Source organism: Erithacus rubecula (genome assembly GCF_903797595.1).
Source record: "Erithacus rubecula genome assembly, chromosome: 12".
Classification (NCBI taxonomy): domain Eukaryota; kingdom Metazoa; phylum Chordata; class Aves; order Passeriformes; family Muscicapidae; genus Erithacus; species Erithacus rubecula.
This window is the reverse complement of record NC_136664.1, coordinates 3,686,830-3,708,364: the sequence shown is the minus strand read 5'-3', so window position 1 is coordinate 3,708,364 and position 21,535 is coordinate 3,686,830. Positions and strand designations below refer to the sequence as shown.

General features: G+C 39.7%; 1 protein-coding gene across 3 annotated transcripts in view; it reads left to right on the top strand.

Annotated features, from left to right (window-relative positions):
- CDH13 (cadherin 13) overlaps positions 1 to 21,535 on the top strand; it is a gene marked incomplete at its 3' end in the record, with an annotated part of 419,157 nt that overhangs the window by 283,038 nt on the left and 114,584 nt on the right. For all 3 annotated transcript variants that reach the window (XM_079316432.1, XM_079316433.1, XM_079316431.1), the window contains one exon: positions 13,359 to 13,537. In XM_079316432.1, the coding sequence (XP_079172558.1) occupies positions 13,359 to 13,537 (179 nt within the window). The remainder of the gene's footprint in view (positions 1 to 13,358; positions 13,538 to 21,535) is intronic.

Here is a 21,535-nt window from a genome sequence, read left to right as displayed (position 1 = left end):
GGCAGAGAATGGCAGCACTTTCCATTTTATTTAGCACAGAACCCAGGTGTGGAGAGTGCCTCTAGCAAAGCTCTCATTTCCTGCCCCAGCAGATCCCCAGCCAAGGGAGGGAATTTTGGCTCAACCTGAATTCCAGGCAGTGAACCTATTCCTGTAGGTGAGTTATTCTGCTAGCTCTGTTTTATATTGCATGCAGTACAGCAGAATAACCAGTTTGTGATTGTCATATTGGGCAAATAAATAAAATACTGGTTAGGAGATCACAGTGTATTATGGAACAAGGAGCTGAGAGAATGGCAGGCTCAGAAAGCATGAGTGGTTTATTTGTAAAGTACAAAAATTATGTGGAACAATAGAGATTTTTCAACCACAGATTTTTAGATCTGAATGCATCTAGAAGTTTCAAGTAAAACTTAGTCTTAATTCATAATCACTTCAAGGACAGAAAATATCCCTGGTATTGGATAGAGAGAGATAAACCCCTCTCTATAAAGTCTTATGATGTATTATTAAATATATTCTCTTTGGGGTTAATATTTATGTATACTCTAATACATATGAAAAGTTATTAACCAGGGAAATCTGAAAAATTCAAAAATATATACAGAAAAAAATCACATGCCTGACACCTTTAGAGATTAATTTTTTGAAGAACATCCTACTCCTATCTCAATTTTTTTCACCATGCTATTGTCACCTGTATTTCTGTGCTGTTGACAACATGACAAACTTGCCACCAGTTTTGCAGTTTTAAAAGTCAATATTTGCATGGATTTATACAGCTGGATTTTTTCTTAACATTTTCATACTGGTATTCCACATAAGTGGGAAACTTGTAAAATGTGCCATCTTTTATTTGCTTTTGCAAATTACCCATTTGGTTTAATTTGTAGTTGTTCTGTGTCAACAGATATATTCAGTGCAAAGAAGATCATTGTCAGATCTGTTTAGGCACAGAAAGCAAAATATGAGAGAATCTTGAGAGAAATCTGCTGGGATTGGTGTCCACGGGTCACTTCTTAGGTGGTGAAATCACAAACTCTTCTCTTTTTACAGCAGCACATTTGGATGAAGAGCTAAGTGAGCTCCCAGAACAAAAGTGTTTGCTGTTATTTAATGCATTTTTCTGGTAATGCTATAAAAATACAAAATAACTTCACTTGACATTGGTGCCTGCCACTGGAATGCCTCTTTCCTGCTTTCCAGATCTGTCCTGGATATGTGATTTAAGATACAATTTTTCCAGTTTGGCACATAATCCATAGGCACAAATCATTGTGGCTCATTTATGGCTGTCATAGGGAGCTTGCTGTAGATAAACATAAAATAGGCATAAAATAATTGTAAGGTAAAGATATCAAATTTGATAACTTTGGGGATTTTATTGGTTTTTTTGTTTGTTTTGGTTGGTTGTCAGGTTTTTTTGGTTTTGTTTTTTGTTTTTTTGGCTTTTTTCTTCAGTGGATATTAAGTTTGGGCCAGGGTTTTGAAGTCACTGGTCTTGCCAAAAGTCAAGGAATTTATAATACAGCTGTATTGGGAAATCTGTGACCATCAACCCTTTGTTTATATAAATATCATGTGTAACAATTTATTGATGATCTCATCTAATTATGAAGTGTGAGGCAGGGGCAGGGACAGACATTAGCAGAGACAAAAACTCTGACTCAATTGCTGACCTTGTTGATTGCTGGAGAGATTTACAGCTCACACCCCTGGAAAGTAGAATATAAGTTACTGGGAAAACAAACAAATAAATCACAGAGGTTTGAAGTAAAATATTTCTTACTTCATTATTTAACTAAAGTTTTGCATGGAAGAAATCCACTCAAGCTCTCAGGGTCGTACCCTGAAGGTTGATAGAATTTAGAATTTTCATTCTTCCATACATTGAATCAGGGCTCCACTCAAAATTATAAAAGAACTGAGGCTGAAGGGAAACTCAGTGAACGTGTTTGACAAATGGTGTTTGCAGATTGCCTTTGAACTTTGTGCTATATTGGTATTGACATTTTCAACACTGGAAATTGTGAGGGCAAATGTCATCAGGGAACCCAAGGTCCTGTTTTCCTTCCAATTTACTCCAGACAGGGAAAAGGAATGGGTGGAATGGACACTCAGCTGTGATTTCTCCATCCAGGACATCCCTTACATGGGCCAAGCCACCTTCCCCCCAAGAGACAAGAATTCATTGAAGCCCTGAGTTGAAAACTTGAATTTTAAGTGAGTTCAGGCTGAGAGTTGTGGAAAAGTAGAAAAGTGGAAAAAGGAGAAGTTTGAAAATTGGAAATCTCTGGATCTCCTTTCTTAGGATGGTTTGGCACTGACTGATGCTTTTCTTTTTCCCCAAGAGGGAATATGTGCATTTATAAAGTATAAATGTACTTGAGCAAGCCTGTGACTTAATGCCACCATATTTGCACACAGCTCCAGAAATCTTTATGATCTCTTAAGTACCAGCTGCAGACAGTGATATATTGTGACCTGTTCTGTGCTTAATTATTAATTCTGCATTAAGGAGTTTCATAGTCAATATTTAGATGGTTTATGACATACAGAAGCTTTTCCAGGCTCATATTTTCTTTGCAAGGACATAATGTAGCCATTTCAGTACTAAATCAATTACACACAGAGTTAAAATTACTTGATTTGTTGTTTAAGGACTCTTCCCAACAAGATGCATCAATGCTAAGGGAATAAAACCAGGGATATCTTGGCCTGCTTTTAATCCTTGCAGGGCTCCAGTTAACAGGGTCAGGTCCTGTGCAGGCTGTGAAATTGTGCAGAACAAAAATCCCTTCAGCCCTAAGCAGTCATGAGCTGGGGAGAGAAAGGGTTCTGTGGTATCAGAATAAAAATGCAGGAGAACCATTTTATTCTAACCCTACTTTCCACACCTGTAGTAATGGGCAGGATTAATAGGAGTGTATAAGTGCCCTGGAGTTTGGTATCTTCTCAGATTTCATCCAAAATGAACCACTTCAAAAGATTCTTTATCTCATCTTTCATAAACTTTTATGTTAGAATGGGATGAACTGCATCCAAAATTGCCAGTCCCTCTTTAGTGACTATAAAAAACCCTAAAAGACTGGATATCTGAGCCTAAAGTGGTTGTAACTGAGTGAAAGTAATCACACTTGCTGAACTAAGTGATTTAATCAATGACTTAATTCAGGAAAGAACATCAGGATCCCTACTGAAAATATAAATCACACCCCCCAAACTGTATTCTTGTTAAAAATATGGACAGTTTTGAAACCTGTAATTTATACAAGATAGTTTCAAAGGCCTGTTTTAGAATCACAGAGCACACTCTTGCAGCATCTGAATAATTTATTAAATTCAGCTATCAGTGGCTTTAAAATATAATTTAACCAAAAAGATAATTTCAAGAAAGGCTGCAAAAATTTCTACATGCAGATACTTCAGTCTCAAGATGGGAAAGAGGCAGAAAACAATTCCATCTTCTGTTATTCCAGATTACTCTTAGGGAATGAGCTGTGTGGACTTGATTTAAAGGCTGACCAATCTGAAGTGCAGGTCTCCAGAATAACTGATGGTGTTTATCCTTCCTCCTGTGGACTCTGCAGTGGAAATGTTGAACTGGATTTGGCAGAATGCATGGGGGAAGAATGAATTCTTTTTAAGGATATCTTTCCAAGATGTGCCTTATGATCCTCAGTAAGGATTTGTTCCATGCTTACTCTGAGACCTTAAAATCAAATATTCTGTTTATAGTTTTGATAGGAAGTACTGCATCTGTGGTATGATTTATCCAGAAAAGTGCAATGGACTTAATGCAATCCTCTGAATGAAGAACAGGGAGTAGTTGCCCAGTTTATTTATTGGGTCCAGCAGTGAAGTCCAGTATGAAATATTGCTCAGACAGGGTGAATTTAAATAAGTTCAACAGGGCAGACACTATGAGACCAACCAAATAATTTATCCAGGAGTTCAGCTGCAGAAGTGGGGGGAAAGAAAAACAAAACTCACCTAAAAAATTCTGTATTATGATGGAAACACTTATCCCTCAGATAAAAACTCTCAGATGTTTAATAGATCAAATGGCTGGGAGTTGGCAATGAAATCAATACAAAGATGAAATAATACATCAGAATTAAGTGTGTGCTCTGGTTCCTGCAGAGGAAGACAGAAGCCATGTGAGATGATTTGCCTCCTCATTAGGACATCTGATTCTTCTTTCATTAGCACTGCTTTTCTAATAGTGCAGCACCCTCAGCTTCTCTGGGTTAATTCTGGATTGATGGAGGTGCTGAGACTCAAGGGTGACAGGGCTGGGTGTTTCAATTCTATTTCCACTTTTTAATTTGAGATTAAAGCCAGTTCATGTTAGTTACCAGGCAAAGAGAAAGATGAGAACTTCACAGGGGCAGGAATTGCTGGAGTCTGTGGTGCTGTGTATTCATAATCCTTACACCCATATGAAAAATTGGATAGTTGTATAAATTGGTGGTAGTAAGAAGGGAAAGGTACCAATGTAGAAGAGGCACACACATTAAAAATAAAAAAAAATTTAAAAAAAAAAGCACAGATCATCCTTTTGTTTTCTCTTTCGTTTTACATATATTGAAGTGAGAAATTAGGGAGGTAAAAAGGGAATAAAGGCAATGTAATGCTGTAATACTTATTAAAGACCTTCAAAGTCAATCCAGTATTCCATGGCCTCACCTAAAATAAATCTTTGCTATGGTTGTGCTGGGCTGAATTAGATCAACAGAAATTCTGGCCCACTGTCTCAAAAAGCATTTCCAATCAGGGAAGATTGACCTTGCACTAAGAGATCTTTTTAAAACATAATATTATTACTTTTTGATCAGGAAGGATGCCAGGGTCCCTTACTTGGACACAGAAGAATAATGCATAATGATTTCTGTGAAGTAATGACTTGTTTTTGATTAAAGCTCACTGAGACAGGGGAGTGTAATTGCTGCCTTTCTTGTACTTGTAAGAAGTCAGTCAATTCCTTTACAAAAGTAGTTAATTTATGGAATGAGATATTCCATTTGTGAGTGTGGCCCTGGTCAGAATATCATGGAAATCTGGGAGATATTCCCTTCTTAGAAAAAAAATCTCCATTCTGTTATTGTTCTGGAACAAGTGCTAATGCAGATATACATACAGAGTGTAGCCTGGGCTCCTTATTACCCACTTCTCACTGACTGTAATTTCTAGTGTTTTTAAACAATAGGCACTGAGTTTACACTGTTTTCAGGGTTTTTTTCCCAATTTGGGAAATGAAATTAAAGGAAAAATGTTTTTCTCACTTTCATTACCAAGCATTAAAAGAATTTAATGCACTCGTGATTTGAAACACACTGCTGTTCCCTCCCTACCAGTGCCACCAGTTTTCTTTCCAAAGGACACTGGTGCTGAGAAAGGGTTGAGGGATAAGACAGACCTGGGCTGTTCACCAAGAACTGGGAAGTGCAGTTTGGTCTCCAAATCCAGATTCTTTCCTGGCTTGATGGATGTGTGCTCAGCTCCCAGTGATCAGCAGTGTTTTGTTTAATAAGGGCCAGGAGAAGGGTCTGTACTTGGTTTTGTTGCCATTCCTGTAAATACTCAGAATTCTAATTCTGCTTGACAGGCCTGGATGGAGACAAGGTGAAAGTGGCTTTGAAGTGAAAGATGGTCAGTTCTCCCCCAGAAGTTCAGAATGCAAATAATTATCAATCCTTTTCTACTAACCTAAGCAAAGTCTCTAAAACCTCTATTTTTTTTTTTTTTTCTACATTTATCTTGATTAAGAATGCCACCCTGCTTAGAGGCTGGGAGAAACTGGATATTGGCTTCTTTTTTGGGGGAGAAAGGTCAACCATTAATCTAATTCTTTCCTGGTTTATTTTTTATCATGAAGTTTAGGGGAAGCTTTCAACCACATTCAAGAGATAATTTCTCATGGGTGTTTCTGGATATGAAATTTATGTCAGGCTTTATTTATTTGTATGGCTTTAAAAATTGCTGTCTATTAACAATTTGCATTGCTCTGGCCAGAACTCCACCACCCAGATAAAGAGGGAAGGGAAAAGAATGGGAAACTATTAAAGAAAAGGTAAAGAAAAGCTGAAAGAAAACATTTGGATTATAAAACAGAAGTAAGTGCAGAATATATATTTTTAGTAAGCTCTCTGCTTGCCTTTGACTATAAAGTTTGCATCTGCATTTAAACAGCTTGCACACGCCTGAAATCAAATTTGAATGATTGCAGGCAATTCCAATTTGCCATGGGACCTGGGAAAACAGCACAGAGCACCGTGTGAGCTGTGAGCATCTCTGCAAAAAGCTGCAGCTCTCAGGCAGTTCAGGTCTGAGGGCTCAGTGGCTGGGCAGGGCACTTTGGGCAGGAGATGTTGAATTTTGGCCTTTTTTTTACTTCTGGTAGTTTTATAAAAGCAGAGGGAAGAGCTCAGCTCCCCCAACCTCTGCTGGTGCTGCACTGGCCTGGAGCTCAGCTGGCATTGGCCAAACTCCTCATGAATTTGGGCTGCCTTTCTGCAGTACTGGCCAAATGCTCTCCTGGTGACAGGTCACACAGGCATTCTGGACATTTCTCCATCTGACCTTCTAGCAAAGAAACCAAAATTCTTGTCTATCTCTATTTGAGAATAATCTTGCCTTGTTTTTACGGAGTGGATTTTAATGATCTTTAAATGTCTCATCTAGTCTCTGTTTGCTGTGATTTACCAGATTGATTTCTAGTGCTAGTAAAACTCTGGAGAGAATGTGGGTCCTTTGTGTTTTTCATGCCTGGGGCTGAATCTTGCTCTTTGTATGTTGAATAGATATTCTTTCACTCATAAATCACTGCTCTGTCATGTTCGCCTGCTGCGAGATGTTCAGTGCATATCATCATTTACATTAAACCATTTACTTCAAGAGAATGTGTTATATTGCTTTATGAATTATGGGATCTGACATATAAGATTATGTTATGAATTGGCACTTAGAATATTACAACAGTGGAACAGTTTTATAGCTTATGGTCACGATCCAAGAAGTAATTCATGCCTTTTCTTAATAAACTTTGCTGGTCAGAAGGGAAACAGACATGAGAGTGTGACATTTTTACTTAGAATCCTGGTTAAGAAAAAATCTTTGGTGATTTGCTTAAACCTTCAGCTTGTTTATATATGGAGGAAAAAGATTTTTTTACTTTTTTCAGCTGCATCTTCATTGTTCTAAGTGCTCTTTCTCTAAACTTGCAATTCCCAGTCCATTTGGAGGGATTGCAATTGAAGAATTTGAAGTATTCCCCTTACCTGGACAAGGAAGGATTGCCTGCTGAAGGGGGAACAGTGATGAGTAGAACTGAGGGAAGTGTTGAGGGGAAGGCAGAGCTGTAGCAGGTCTGTTTTTGTGATCCCTCTAAAACACATCATCTTATCCATTCAGGAGATGAACTTTTGGACAGTACCAGATAGGAAATTAGACTTCATTGATTTTACTCCTCAAACAAATATCTGTTTCATGCTATCTGCAGTCTATAAGACAATAGTCAATGCATTTTTAAAAATCTTTGTTTCCTTTGTGTGTGGGAAGATGCACAGAGTCTAAAATGTAGGTTTTGTTGTTTGGGGGTTGTGAGTTTTGTATAACACAAAATCTGTGAAGGAGATCTTTGTGTTCTTGAAAGAATAAATTACATTCTTCACAATTTCTTCACAATTGAGATAAATTCTAGTGTGAATATACTACCACAAAAATGTCATAACCTGGTGTGTGCAGACAGCAAACACAATTTCAGAATCCTTGGTGGGGATAACAATTTCCCATGTTTTCACCACACAATTTTACCCTAAAGAAGGAAACATCCACAGCACTGCAGGCAAAATACAACACACCAAAGTAAGACCCATGTCACATAACTCCAGCTGATGCAAATTCCCTTTCTGACATTTCATAGATCAATGTCTGGCCTGGAGCAGGGAATACCTGAAAGCTCTTCACATTGTCCTCACAGTGTGACAGTGGCTGCAGCGTGGCTGGGGACAGGACTGTGCATAAGTCATGTCCCAAACATCCCAGGAGTGAATAATTCATTCTGCCAAAACAACTGTGCTGCTCATGGGGAAAAAAGGTTAAATACCAGTATTGCTAAAGGTTGACCTGCCCATACATCTTCTCTGCTCTGTCATAACGTTCAGCTGGGAATGTCCCATTATTTCTTACTCAATTTCTATGCCTCTGACTGCATTAGCTCTTTGTAGACAGCAACAATTCTTGACAGTTCTTCATCTCTACTTAATATTACTGAAGTTTCTTTTGTGTACTGGGAGAAGTTTGTTTATTATTCTTCCCACAGCTGACAGTTCACCTCTCCTGCTCACTGCAGTACGGTGGCATTCCCAGTAATGCTCAGTGATGCCATCTAATCTAGAGCTTAAAAGAACCTGCCAGACATCTGAATAGAGAATGTGAGGAAGCCCTACAGGGTAAAAAATTGTTGCCCTATACAAATATAAGATATGCTCAAAGCCTGAACTCAATAAATCTCACTAAATGTCTTTTTTACTCAGCAAGGCCTTCAAATTTTTAATGATACACATAATTGCAGTGCAAATATGTTTGATTGGAACCATAATAGATCTTTCTTCTTATATTTGTTTTGCTCCCCTGGGGCCTTTTGTCTTAAAGTACAAAGTGATAATCAAACATGTAATGAGTTATGATGAGAACATTGTCAGGAGGGCTTCCTGCTTTGTTCCAGTTTTTGAAAGCTGGGCTCTGGGGATGTAGGTAACCCTCTTGATTTTGTCCTTCTTCATCCCATTTTTTACTCCTTGTCCTCCTTCTTGGGTTAAAATAGCTGTACTTTGGGAAAATGTAATGGAAAGGGAAGGGAAGGGAAGGGAAGGGAAGGGAAGGGAAGGGAAGGGAAGGGAAGGGAAGGGAAGGGAAGGGAAGGGAAGGGAAGGGAAGGGAAGGGAAGGGAAGGGAAGGGAAGGGAAGGGAAGGGAAGGGAAGGGAAGGGAAGGGAAGGGAAGGGAAGGGAAGGGAAGGGAAGGGAAGGGAAGGGAAGAGAGAGAAGGGAAGGGACGGGAGAAGGGAAGGGAAGGGAGAGAAGGGAAGGGAAGGGAGAGAAGGGAAGGGAGAGAAGGGAAGAGAGAGAAGGGAAGAGAGAGAAGGGAAGAGAGAGAAGGGAAGGGAAGGGAGAGAAGGGAAGAGAGAGAAGGGAAGGGAAGGGAAGGGAAGGGAAGGGAAGGGGAAGGGAAGGGAAGGGAAGGAAGGGAAGTGAAGGGAAGGAAGGGAAGGGAAGGGAAGGGAAGGGGAAGGGAAGGGAAGGGAAGGGAAGGGAAGGGAAGGGAAGGGAAGGGAAAGGGGAAGGGAAGGGAAGGGAAGGGAAGGAAGGGAAAGGAAGGAAAGGAAAGGAAAGGAAAAGGGAAAGGAAGGGAAAGGAAGGAAAGGAAAGGAAAGGAGGAAAGGAAAGAGGAAAGGAAAAGGAAAGGAAAGGAAGGAAAGGAAGGAAAAGGAAAGGAAAAGGAAGGAAAGGGGATGAAAACAGGTGAGTAGAGGTTATTAACAAAATGGCAATGAGATTTCCCCAAGAAACCCTCTGTTCAAATCAGCCCAAAACTATGCATGTGTTATATTTTACTTCTTGGTGCCTAAGAAGAGATTTTTGACAATATTTTCAAACAATCAGCACATTGCTAACTGCAGCCTCTGGAGCCTGGGAGTGGGATCTGGGTCTGCCCAACAAGGAGCTCAGGGAGGTGTTTGACTGATTCTGGGAATTCTGAGTGATTCTGCCCAGAAATTGTGACAAATAAACCCTCAGACACAGATACTGAGACCCACCAGGAGACAACTGCAGCTTTCTGGGAGAATTTCCTCTGTGGATCTCTGTGCATCATCAGCACAAGGGAGGAGTTGCTGATTTTGCAGACATCCCTTCCCCAGCCTGATAAGTTCATATATATTGTTTAACATGATAATGTAGCAAGCTGTTGTTTTGTGGCTTGAAAGCCAGCTGCATTTGATTGATGCCAGGAATGGAAGTATTTGTAAAATGACACTGAATTAGATCTAGTCAGTTTATGGGCCTGGGGAAATGAATCTTTTATGAAGAATAAAAGTTTATGATGAAGGAGAAATACTGAAGAGGTGTACATCTTGAATGAAGCTCTTTTGGATTGGATGACTTTTGCAAAGCCTTTCAAAACATTGATTTGGGCCACTCTGCTTTTAAGAAGGAGATCTCTATATAAACATTATCCTTTGTGGTGGTCCAATCCCAATTTGTCATTTGTGTTCTCTTTATGGACACCTCAATGAGGACAGGGAATTTCTTCCCTGGAAATGCAGGTTTTAGATTTCTCCAAAGGGTTCCAGGTATGTGTTTTAGCTGCTGGATTAAAGCTCTTGTGATTTTTGAGGCATCAGCCACAAATATGATTCACATAGGGGGGCAGTATTCTGTATTGATTCCCAAACAAAAACCAGAAAAAACACAACCTGTACTAATACATAACAACATCTAAATACAACCCCACATTTTATGTGCATTTTTACACGTAATGAGAACTTTTGAGAATAGAATAACTTTAAAATTAGATTTAAATGCCACTTTGCTGTTAGCCACAAACCAATACCACAAAACTTTTGAGAGAAGAAGCACACAAAAATGATGTATCTTATTCTCTCCAGCTTTCCTCCTGGAGCTGGCATCTCTATGCAAAATGAATGTAAAGCCCTGCTCATCTGAGTTGCTGGAATTCTTATCTGTATGCACCAAAGGAATGATTGCAGGGAACAAGATAATGTCTAGTGAGTTGAAAGGTTAAAGAAGTGCAGCTGGGAAATCAGAATCAGATTCAGCCATTGTGTTAAGCCAGTTCTGTGCCAGAGTAATGAGAGATTAGGGGATTTACATCAGATCTTAAAATTTACATGTGCCTTCCACTGTTTTATCATCAGAAATATTTCAGGAGGACAACTTTATAAATAGGATTTCTACTTGAATATATATTGTAATAAGCTTCCAAGTCTCTGCTGAGCATCAACTCATCTAATAGATTAATAATAATAGCAACTTCATATTCAAAATATTTTTACTGTACTTGAGTATGACATTTTATTAAAGTGCATTCTTCAGGAAACCATTATGCACTGAAACCCATTTAATTTCACCTGAGCTTGAGCACTCTTTAAGATCCCTTGAAGATTTGCCTTAGTCCTTATTTGTTTCACTGAAACCTTGTGATTGGGAGACCCTTGTGAAACATGTTGCCTAACACTGATATAAAAAAAAAAACAATCTCAAAAATGTGATAAATTTCTGAAAACAGCACCCTGTGCTGCACTTGTGAAAAGAGGGTGAATCTTAATTCTTCTACAAAGAAAGCAGGTTTTTTTTCTCTTTTCTTCTGAATCAGTCTAACACAAAGTAGGTGAAAATATCAGGGCTGGGATCATCTTGTAGCACTGGAAAACATGGCATGGCATCCAGTGGTAAGCTTCTTTTTGAGCTGTCTGACCTTTAATCACTGCTGAATAAAACCAACACGCTGTCAGGTCTCTGTTATTTTTCTCAAGGGGGTAGCTCTGCCTGAAGTAGCAATGAAATAAAACCTTTGAGAGCTTATATTCAAGGTCACTAGAAGAAGAGGCAACACTTTGTGCTCTGGGAACTACAACAAGAGGGGAAAAAAAAGAGAAGATATGTATCTAAACAAGCCAGTTGAGTTTGTTTAACAGTGAACAGGCAGTTGTTATATCACTCTATAAATGATACTGGGCTTGTTTTTATTTTTGCCACAATATTTCATTTTTATTTGATTTTTTTTAAATCCAGGACCTTCAGAACAAAAATAAACTCACTGCACATGAATGATACATATTTCTGTTATTGAGGCACTTGCAGTCTAATGTCTTAGGCTCTGTCTGTATCAGGTTTGAACCTCTCATAGTAATTTTTCCACAGAAGTCTCTGTGAATATTGAAAACAGGTCCTATGGTCTCACAGACCTATGAAGAAATGGAAATGCTGTCTTTAAAATGTGTTGACCACGATAGTTTAAAACAAAACTTGCCCAGTCTGAGGGGAAGAGAAAGGGTGAGTTCCCACAGAGGAATTAATCTGTGACAAGGAATTGTGGCACACTCTGACACTGACTCACACACGAGATAATGGAAAGTTACTCCAGTGGAAATGGTGCAGATCCCAGAATGTGACCAATTGCTTCAGCTGGGATTTTTAGGCCAGAGACTGGACCCCTTCCTAGATTATTTACTTTGTAGTTTGCTAATATCTCAAACTAATCTGTTACTTAATCTTGATTCACTATTGAAATTAATTTCTTGATTTTTTCATGGCTCTTTTGTTATTGGGTAGAATCTCATTCTGTCTTCAGCTCCATATTACCAGAAACTAATCTTGCTGTGACCATACATTGTTTAGTTAGATTGCTTTTCAAACTAATGCTTACATTTACAATTATGGATGAACTGATGAAGAAATCACTTAGGTGTAGGGGTGAGCATCTCACAGTTCAGTCCAGGTGTCTCATTCTACCCTTTCTTTGTTTCTCAATGTACTCTACAAAGCTGAGGAAATGCTGACAGAATTTTTCATGCTGTGTCAGCCTCTGGGCTGCCTGCTTGGGGGAGAGGAAAATCCTTGATCCAGGGATGCAGGATGTGCTCCCCACCTGACCATGGGAATGGCAGCAGCCCAATCCTCTCTCTATTAACTGGGATAAAGAAGCAGACTGAGGTTTTTCCTCTGCACAGCATTTAGGAATCTGTGCAGGGAGCTACATTTACCTCTGCAGCAGAACTGTGTGCTCAGGGAATTTCCTGTCAGAGCACTGGAAGGACAGTGGGGAAATAGAGATGGAGGCTTATTGATATTCATAAAATAAGCTCATAAATTTGTACAAATTGAAATTAGAACAATGTAGGCTATAAAAATTATGACATTTCTTATTGACAGGAATTACACCCAGTACATTTTGAACTGCAACACTTTGCCGTGCAAATAGAGACCTTCCTGTTATTTCAGTATTGTTTTCATTGTAGCCACCTGTGCACCTTCTGCCTGCAGAATTTAAAATGGAAGAGATACACATGTAGTTCATTCAGTGGAATGCAGTTGGATGTGCTAGTTAGTGGATGGCTTCAAATCACAGAGATACAGGGAATTTCTGTTGGGGCACACACACACAACTTGTGCTGGCCGAGTAACGAGCGAAGATAATCCCAACACAAGCACAATATAACCCCAGGGGCAGCATCTCTGAGTGTTGGTGAGGTGTTTGCAGACTGGCTGTCCCAGCAGCCCAGCCCAGCTGCAGAGGATGCTTTGCTCAGTGCCTGCTGCTCTCCCCTCTCCCCAGGAACCACCGTGATGCGCATGGCAGCGTTCGACGCCGACGACGCCGGCACCGACAACGCGCTGCTGCGCTACAACATCCTCAGGCAGACCCCCACCAAACCCTCCCCAAACATGTTCTACATCGACCCTGAGAAGGGGGACATCGTCACCGTGGTGTCCCCTGTGCTGCTGGACCGGGAGGTGAGCCAGCACTCTCTCCATCTCATATTTGTTGCTTGTGCCTCGAGTTTTCCTCTGCCGTGCGCGAGGAGGTTCTGAGGGTTGGGGATTCGCATGCTCATTTCTGGGAAATCTTTTAAGAGTTTTGTTTATTCCTTAGTTGGAATGAAGTGTTGTTGGATGCTGCTGGGAACCAGGGAAAAAGCATCCCTGAAGCCTTGGACAAGGACAAGAAATTATAGCAATGATTATGCACCTGCAGGGGGTGTGAGAGCCGTGTGAGTGTCTCGTGGTGTTTTGCAGAAAGCATGTTTTCAAAGAGGTGTTGCCTTCTTGGACCAGAGAGTCTTTTCTATTTGATTTTTCACATACTACTCTATATAAAGTGTAGTGTTTCTTTAAATAATGCTCTTTTCCTTCTCCACTGCACAAGGAGCTATGTTGCATTATCCTTTTCCCCACTCACCTATAGCCTAAAATATAACACCTAAGAAGTTCTAAGCTCTGATCAGTGTTTATAAATCTTGTAGTTCAAGATTTCTGTGCGAGACATTTAGTGTTGTGTGGTGAGAGAGAGGATATCAGGATTAGGTGGAATTCAACTTAAAGTTAATAATTAACACCCAGAGCTAATTGTGCATGTAGCTCACTCTGAGATTATTCGTTTAGTGCTCTATATATTTCTGAAAATATTTTTATTACTTCATTAAATTCACTAATTAACTTGATACCCCATAGTAGAAAAAAAGAAAATATAAAACAGGGTAGGAAAGGAACAGGTGATTCTCAGGGGGTTTAGGTGAATTGCCATAGTGCCAAAATCTGTGCTCATTAACATTATGAGACCATAAATTGATGGCAAAGAAAGCTTAGGTATGATCACTGAATGTTCAGCAGATAATAAAATAGAGGCAATCTGTTAATCCACAGGTTTAGACACCAGAATATATAAAATCTTGGCACCAAAAGGAGTTACTCTATAAATCAGATTCCTGGAGACATCCAAATTCTGTTCTTGCAGGGTGTTTCAGGTGTGAGCTGAGTCACTGAGCTTGTCTTCTAGGTTGATTAGACTCAGGACTGCCCAGTGTTCTCAATATTCAGCACAGTGTTTTTCATTTTACCAGATGAAAGTGCTGCCCATGCATTTCCCTTTCTAAAGTGGGTAGTTTTTCTACAGGCTTTTCCAACAGCAAGTATTTCATGGGTACATCAGGCACAGACATCAGGCACACAATACAATAAAACTAAAGCCTAGGCCTGTAGGTCTGTTTTTAAATTTAAAGAGATTCAAATTTTATTTATATTTGGCTGGCTGGCCACAGCATGGTGCCAAAGTTAAAGTTCATAAAATCACTACCTTTTCTTCCCTCAAGTTTCCCTTCCAAATTCATTGTTTCAGTTTAAAAGCCTTTCACTGTTTTCTAAAGACACTTTTAGGTATTTTTATTCCTCATAGATAACCATTCCCCAGATTAAACCATTTTACTCAAAATTAGAAAATCAATGGAAGGGAATGAACGTGGCTGCTTTTCCCAGTGCTTTTCCAGAGGTCACTGGTGATTCATGAAATAATGATTCTGTCTCCATGCAAGAAACCTGGCCTCAGTTGAATGGGTGTTATGGCTGGGTAATCTATCTTGAAAGCAGAATTCCTCATGATTTTTAGTAATAATCAATTCCACTCCTTTACTTTGAAGGTGAAATGACAAGCTGCAATCTGTTGAAATTCCAGAGTAGTTTTTGTGATCTGACTGGTTTACAAGCCAAATCTGAGTGGTTTACAAGCCAAAATGTGCACAATTTTAGCACTACAATTAATTATCTGCAATTAAAATCCAGTCTCATGTTGTCATGTCTCCTCCTCCCCTTCCTGTTTATATCTTGAGTAGAAAGTTGTGGTCAAGGCTCCTTCTTCAGATCTGTGGAGTTGCCATTAATGGTAAAAGATGTATAATTTCTATTTTTAACCATAATTGCAGCTTTTAGAAACAAGCTGCCTAATGATTTTCTTCTGGTAAGCAAAAAAAAATCCGGGTACCAATTCCATAGTGATGTTATTTGTATAATTCTGATGTATTTCTGTTTGGCTGATGAAATTGAATTATTATTAAAAATTGTCTGTGTGAGGTGGGGAGTAAATAGTGGAGGAGAAATGTCTGAGTAGTTCAGGAGGAGGAAATGCCTGACTGGATTCCTGCTTGGGGAATAAGGTGTCTGCTCATGGAATGGGTCCAGACACTGCAAAATCTGCTCCTGGTCAATGATGATTCATGATTTCCAGTCAAACCTGCAGCTTCTCCTGGGTTTGACTCAAACCTTTATCTGGGTCAATAATTGCCAGTGATTGTAGGCGTGCTCTTTAAAACTGTAGCAGCCCCAGACACCAATTAAGAAGCTGAATTAAAGTAAAAAATTCTCTAGAATGGACATGGAAAAAAACATTTTTCATCATTAATGTGTATATTCACCAGAGGTTTATATGAACTTTCAAAGCATGTTAAAACACTGACTAAAATGACTCCTATTTTGCATCTCTCTGTAACATTTACCACTCCTTGGTCCTCGATGCTTTTGGGAAACTCTTTGTTGCATTTAAGACAAATTAGCTGAATATAAATTGAGGAGTGGTCTTGGCCTTTTTTTTTTTTTTCATTATAAGTATGATTGATTTCATGTTTGTGCATCAGAGGGAACAGGAGCCTGGAGGTTTTACCCAGTGGGAGGCACTGAGATGTAAACATAGAAAACATCTGGCAGGTTTTGCCCATACTGGATGGTCCATATTGTTTTTCCATGCTTCAGCATCTTCAGAAATGGAGCCATGGCATATCCTAGAAATTCTTGTTCAAGAGAAAAGAATCAAAATTGAGGTTTTTACTCTAAAATGAAATAAAGTTGGACATCTAGAGAGCAGTTTTTTAATACAAGATACATGTAGGAGAATCTTAGTATGCATTAATATACATCTATATTAATAATATTAAGAGATGGAAATGAAAGAATATTTTTATTTCTAAAGTATTATCAGGAAACAAAAAGTTATTTATAAGTAGACTCTTCTAAAACAAAACAAAACAAAATTTAAAAGGAGAAAGAAAAGAATTAACTTTTTTCTTGTCAAATGCATCTATGCATCTTAGCTATGCAGGATCAACACAAAGTGAAGTTGTTTTTTTTTTAAATTCCTACAAGTCCTCAAAATTTCTTTTTCTTTGGCTCTCATTTATTAAGTCTGTTGCTAAATGGGGAATTTGGAGATTGGGCTGGTTCCTGTTAGGAGTTGCCTGGGTGTTTGATGGGGCAGGAATGGGTGATGGAGCTGCTTTGGAGCTGTTTCCATCATGGGGTATCCCCTCCAAAAACCCCTTCTGTCCTGTCTGAACAAAGAGGGGGTACAGGAACCCCCAAATTCCATCCTGCAGGAATGAGGGAATACTTCCTGCCCCCAAGGAAACAGCACAGTGCAGAATTTGTATTTATACACCAGCAGATTCCAAATTGTTTCCAAAAGTGCATGATCCTGGGGGTTTAAAGCAAAACTCAGGTAATTTCTCAAAGAACATCCATTTTCATTTTCAGAAGGCAGGTAAGGACACATTTTTGAAGATTAATGTGGGCTGGTTTTTTTTTTTTTTTTTTCCTTGTGGGAGTTAGGCATCCTTGAATGTGTCAGTAATAAAGATTGAAGAGTGTTAGGGGGCAAATTATACCTCCAGGTATCCGTTGGAGAATACATTTTGATTCATAAATTCAGAGGAGAAGGATGCCCTCCATCAAAGTATATGGTCTAAATGACACAAAATAGAGCACAACAGGGAGAGAGAGTAAAAAACCAAGAAAAACAGGAGGAGGGGAAGAAGTTGGAAAGAAACCTTGAGGAAATGTCCTAAATTTCAGGGATGGAGACTCCAGTTCAAAGTGACATTTCCCTGCAGTGAAAGGAAAATAATGCTCCTCATGTGCAAAAGTGAAGAAACACTTGTGATCTTGTAGGATCAACTCTGAAATTTCCTTAATGGGTCAGGAATTGGGTTTTCTGCTTGCCCACAATGCAGTTTTGCCAGTGCCACAGACTCCTCTGCTCTATGGGAAAGTAACTGGCATTTGTATAAGCTTCATGACTAAAGTACTAAAAAAAATGCTGTCACCACAGTTGCTTAAGTGAAATATTTACTTCTCACAGTTTGAGAAGTAACCTGCTTTTGCTTTGGATAGGAACTGCTGTGCTTAATTTGAGTTCAAGTTAACAAATGGTTTGAGCTGTCTGCTGCACGCTGATGTGTGTGCTGGTGTTTGAAACACCTCAAGGACACCAGTTCAGGTGTTCTGTGCTTGTGGGAGACCCTGGGCTGGACTGGGGGGAGGAAAATGTGTGTTCTGACACTGCTGGTCTTCCACAAGCTCAAGAAGCAGCTGCTGTCTTCTGTGGCCGTTTGAACCAACCTTGGTGCATCAATCCACCATGGTTCAAATCATAAATTATTTTTTTTTCCCTCTCTTTATGACTTGGGAAAAAGGAACTGAAAGGATTTTGCCATCAACTGTGAGAAACCTGTGAGAAACATCAGCCCACAGTGCTTGTGTGATCTGTCCACAGTGACAGGATGGTTTGGGGTCTGGAGCCTGTGCTGGTGTGATGTGCCCACAGTGACAGGATGGTTTGGGGTCTCGAGGTGTGTTGGTGTGATGTGCCCACAGTGACAGGATGGTTTGGGGTCTCGAGGTGTGTTGGTGTGATGTGCCCACAGTGACAGGATGGTTTGGGGTCTGGAGCCTGTGCTGGTGTGATGTGCCCACAGTGACAGGATGGTTTGGGGTCTGGAGGTGTGCTTGTGTGATGTGCCCACAGTGACAGGATGGTTTGGGGTCTGGAGCCTCTCCCTGGCAAGGGGAGGCTGCAGGAGCCGGGTCTGGTTGCTCTGGAAAGGGAAGGCTGGGAGGGAACCCCATCAATCCTTACAAATCCTTCCCAGGTGTGCACCAAGTGAATGTTCCCAGACTCTTTGGTGGTGTTCAGCTGCAGGACAAGCAGCAATGGCCATAAACTAAAACACAACAGGTTCCAGCTCCACATGAGGAAGAATTTTCCCTGGAAGGAGCAGAGCACTGGAACAGCTTCCCAGGAGAGATCCCAACCTCACCTGGACACTTTCCTTTTTGAATACAACATTCCTTGGCAGGGGCTTGGACTGAACAGTGTCCACAGGTCCCAACCCTATTTTATGACTCTGCAAAAACCAGCTGAACCTCCCTCCTAACCAAAGGCTCTAAAGGGATTTAAACCACCCCTCCAGCAAAAAGCAGAGTCTAACACCCAGCCAGTGCCTCTCCTGGCTGAGAGTGATGCATGGCTGTGCAGTGGGTGGCAATTTTTCAATTCAGCAGCATCCCCCTGATCCATATTCAGCAGCACACTGAATTCTGCAGGGGCAGGAATGTTCCTTACAGCATGAACCAGCTCTGCTGGAATCAGTAAATCACAGAGCTTGGGTTCAAAGGGCTGAACTCCTCTGAAGGGGTAGCAGTGGAAAATAGAAAAATCTTGTCCACTTCTGCATGTGGACACCACCCTTTTTCAGTCATATTTCCCATTTTGGAGCTAGGTGTCTTAAGCAGTCAATACACTTATTACCTACTCGATCTAAATGCAAATGCTGAACCAACAGTGCACTCTCATTTTTAATGAAAAGATATTAATCTTTACAGCAAATGCATTCCACATTTGATCTTCATATTAACCTCTAAAATATTCATATTTACAGCAATTGTGGGAAAACATACACCTTGGAGCATATCAGCTCTGAGTTGGAATAATTGTATCATTTTGTCTTGTCTTCTCTGACAGAATTCCCACTTGCACACCTTTAACTTGTTTTGCAGGGTGGAAAACTCCAGAGCTGTACCTCAGTTTCTATGGTTTAAGGGGTTTTAGTAACAGATACAGAAATATCTCTTATTTATTTCTGCTTCAAACACAAAATAAATAAGGTATTCACCATTTCCCCCTGGTTAATGCATTTCTTACATTCTGGTTTCTGATGCTTGTAAACATAAGCAGCAGAAAGTCTTGAGTCTGAGGAAAACTCATGGGCCTTTTGTCTCTTTTCAGGGAATACTCCATAGCCCATAATATCTTAAATTTTAGAAGTGGGGAGAAAAAAAATTCTTCCAAATATAATGTGACTTATGGAAAAATGGACACAGAAATTGAAAGTGCTTCTTAGTGGGATGTAAAATTGTATTTAAAGTTGATTTTCCTGCAGCTCTGCTGACCAACATCCACATGTAGGAGCTCCTTTATGGTTCCATCCAATACAATCTGGGATAATTGCTGGATGTCCTTGTCAAACCCTTTAACCTGGAGCTTGCAGGTGGGATAAATTGCCACTCAAAGACAAGGACATTTCCTTCCTCTCCAAGGAATCCCAAGATATCTGACAAGGAATCTTTTCTTGCTCTGTCTGTATTTCACTCTGACTAGGAGGGAAGAAGGAGCATTCCTGGTTCTTCATTAGGATCTTGGTTTTATTTCTTAGGTGGGCTGCTGGCTCTTCATTCTCCAAGTGTGTTATGGACTCAGGGGATTCTAAACTTTTGGTGGCTCCAGCCATTCTAATTCTCATGGTTTGCTTCTTACAAAATCTCCACTTTTCCCACAAGATGAATGTGATTTTTCCAACCTGCAGCTCTCTGTAGCTGCACGAAGAAATATTTATATTCTCCCTCTGATGTTTTGGGTTAGGAGTTTGGGTATCACTATCTCCTGTGGCAGATAGTTTGCTGATCCTCTAGAAATGTCACTCATCCAAACATCCTGAGTTTCTCTGACACTGATGTATTGCAGAGAGATTTTAAAAATCATCTTCAAGGCACTTACAAAGAGTGACACAAAACATGATATCAGCTGCCCACATATTTTGAATAGAGGCTGATAATGGAAATGTCTTTTATTTCTTTTTTTTTTTTTTTTTTGTGAGAATTTCTTTATTAAAGAAAAAAGTGAGAGAGAGAAGAATATTAGCTGGATAGATGTTGAGAAGTGAAAATCCCACTGTGATAAATGGCTAAGAGGGGAAAAGAAGTAGTGGATTTAAAATATAAAAAACCTCCAGTTGCAGATTTTGCAGAGGAGCAGGTTAATTGCTAAAAATTGCTAATTGCTTGCACATATTGTGCTAGAACTCAGAGCAGGATGATCTTCAAAGTTCATCTATGACTGAAGACAGTAACATTTAGAAATTCCAGACTGGGGACACACAGCTCATTTTGTAGATGTTGGGGGCAGTGGTTTCAGTTCAGGGAAAGAGGTGGGTGAGTACATAAACAGAAAACTAAAATTTAACATTATCCATGTAGACTAAGAGGTGCCAAAAGGTGAGAAAAATCTGAAAGATTCTCCCTGGCAGAGATTTTCAGCCCTTGCTTGGGGCCAAGGAATACAAAAAGGCACCAAAGGAATCCCAAAAGGTAGAAGTGTGTCATTATTGATTAATCCCATTTTTTCCTCAGAAAATTTCTCATTTCCAAACAGTTTTTGCTGCATGGACAAGGTGAACTTCCTGCTATAGAAGTGTATCAGAGTTAATGCTTAGAAACAAAACTTTTGGATATTTTATCTTCAAAGACTGACTTTTTAATACAAGTATCAATTCTTTCAGCATGCTCAGTGCTGAAGAGAGCAGAAAGGAAAATATCTGGAAGTGGTCAGTTTACAACCAGCACAAATCAAGTAGAGTTAGCACTGAAAATAAATGGAATTACTTCAAAGTCACTGTAGGAATAATGGCTTCATTTGGTGGAGTTGCAAATTGGAGTACTTGGGACTCAATAATGAGTTACCCCAGAGGTGCTTCATCTGATTTTTTTAATATTTTTTTTAAACATGAAAAGGGTATTTTCAAATATGCAGGTGGTTATTTTTAGTTCTGCTAGGATAATTCCAATTTCCTGGTGTGTTATTTTGGGATAATTCCTCTAGCACCAATGGGACTTTATTTTTGATTCCCCAAATGTCAT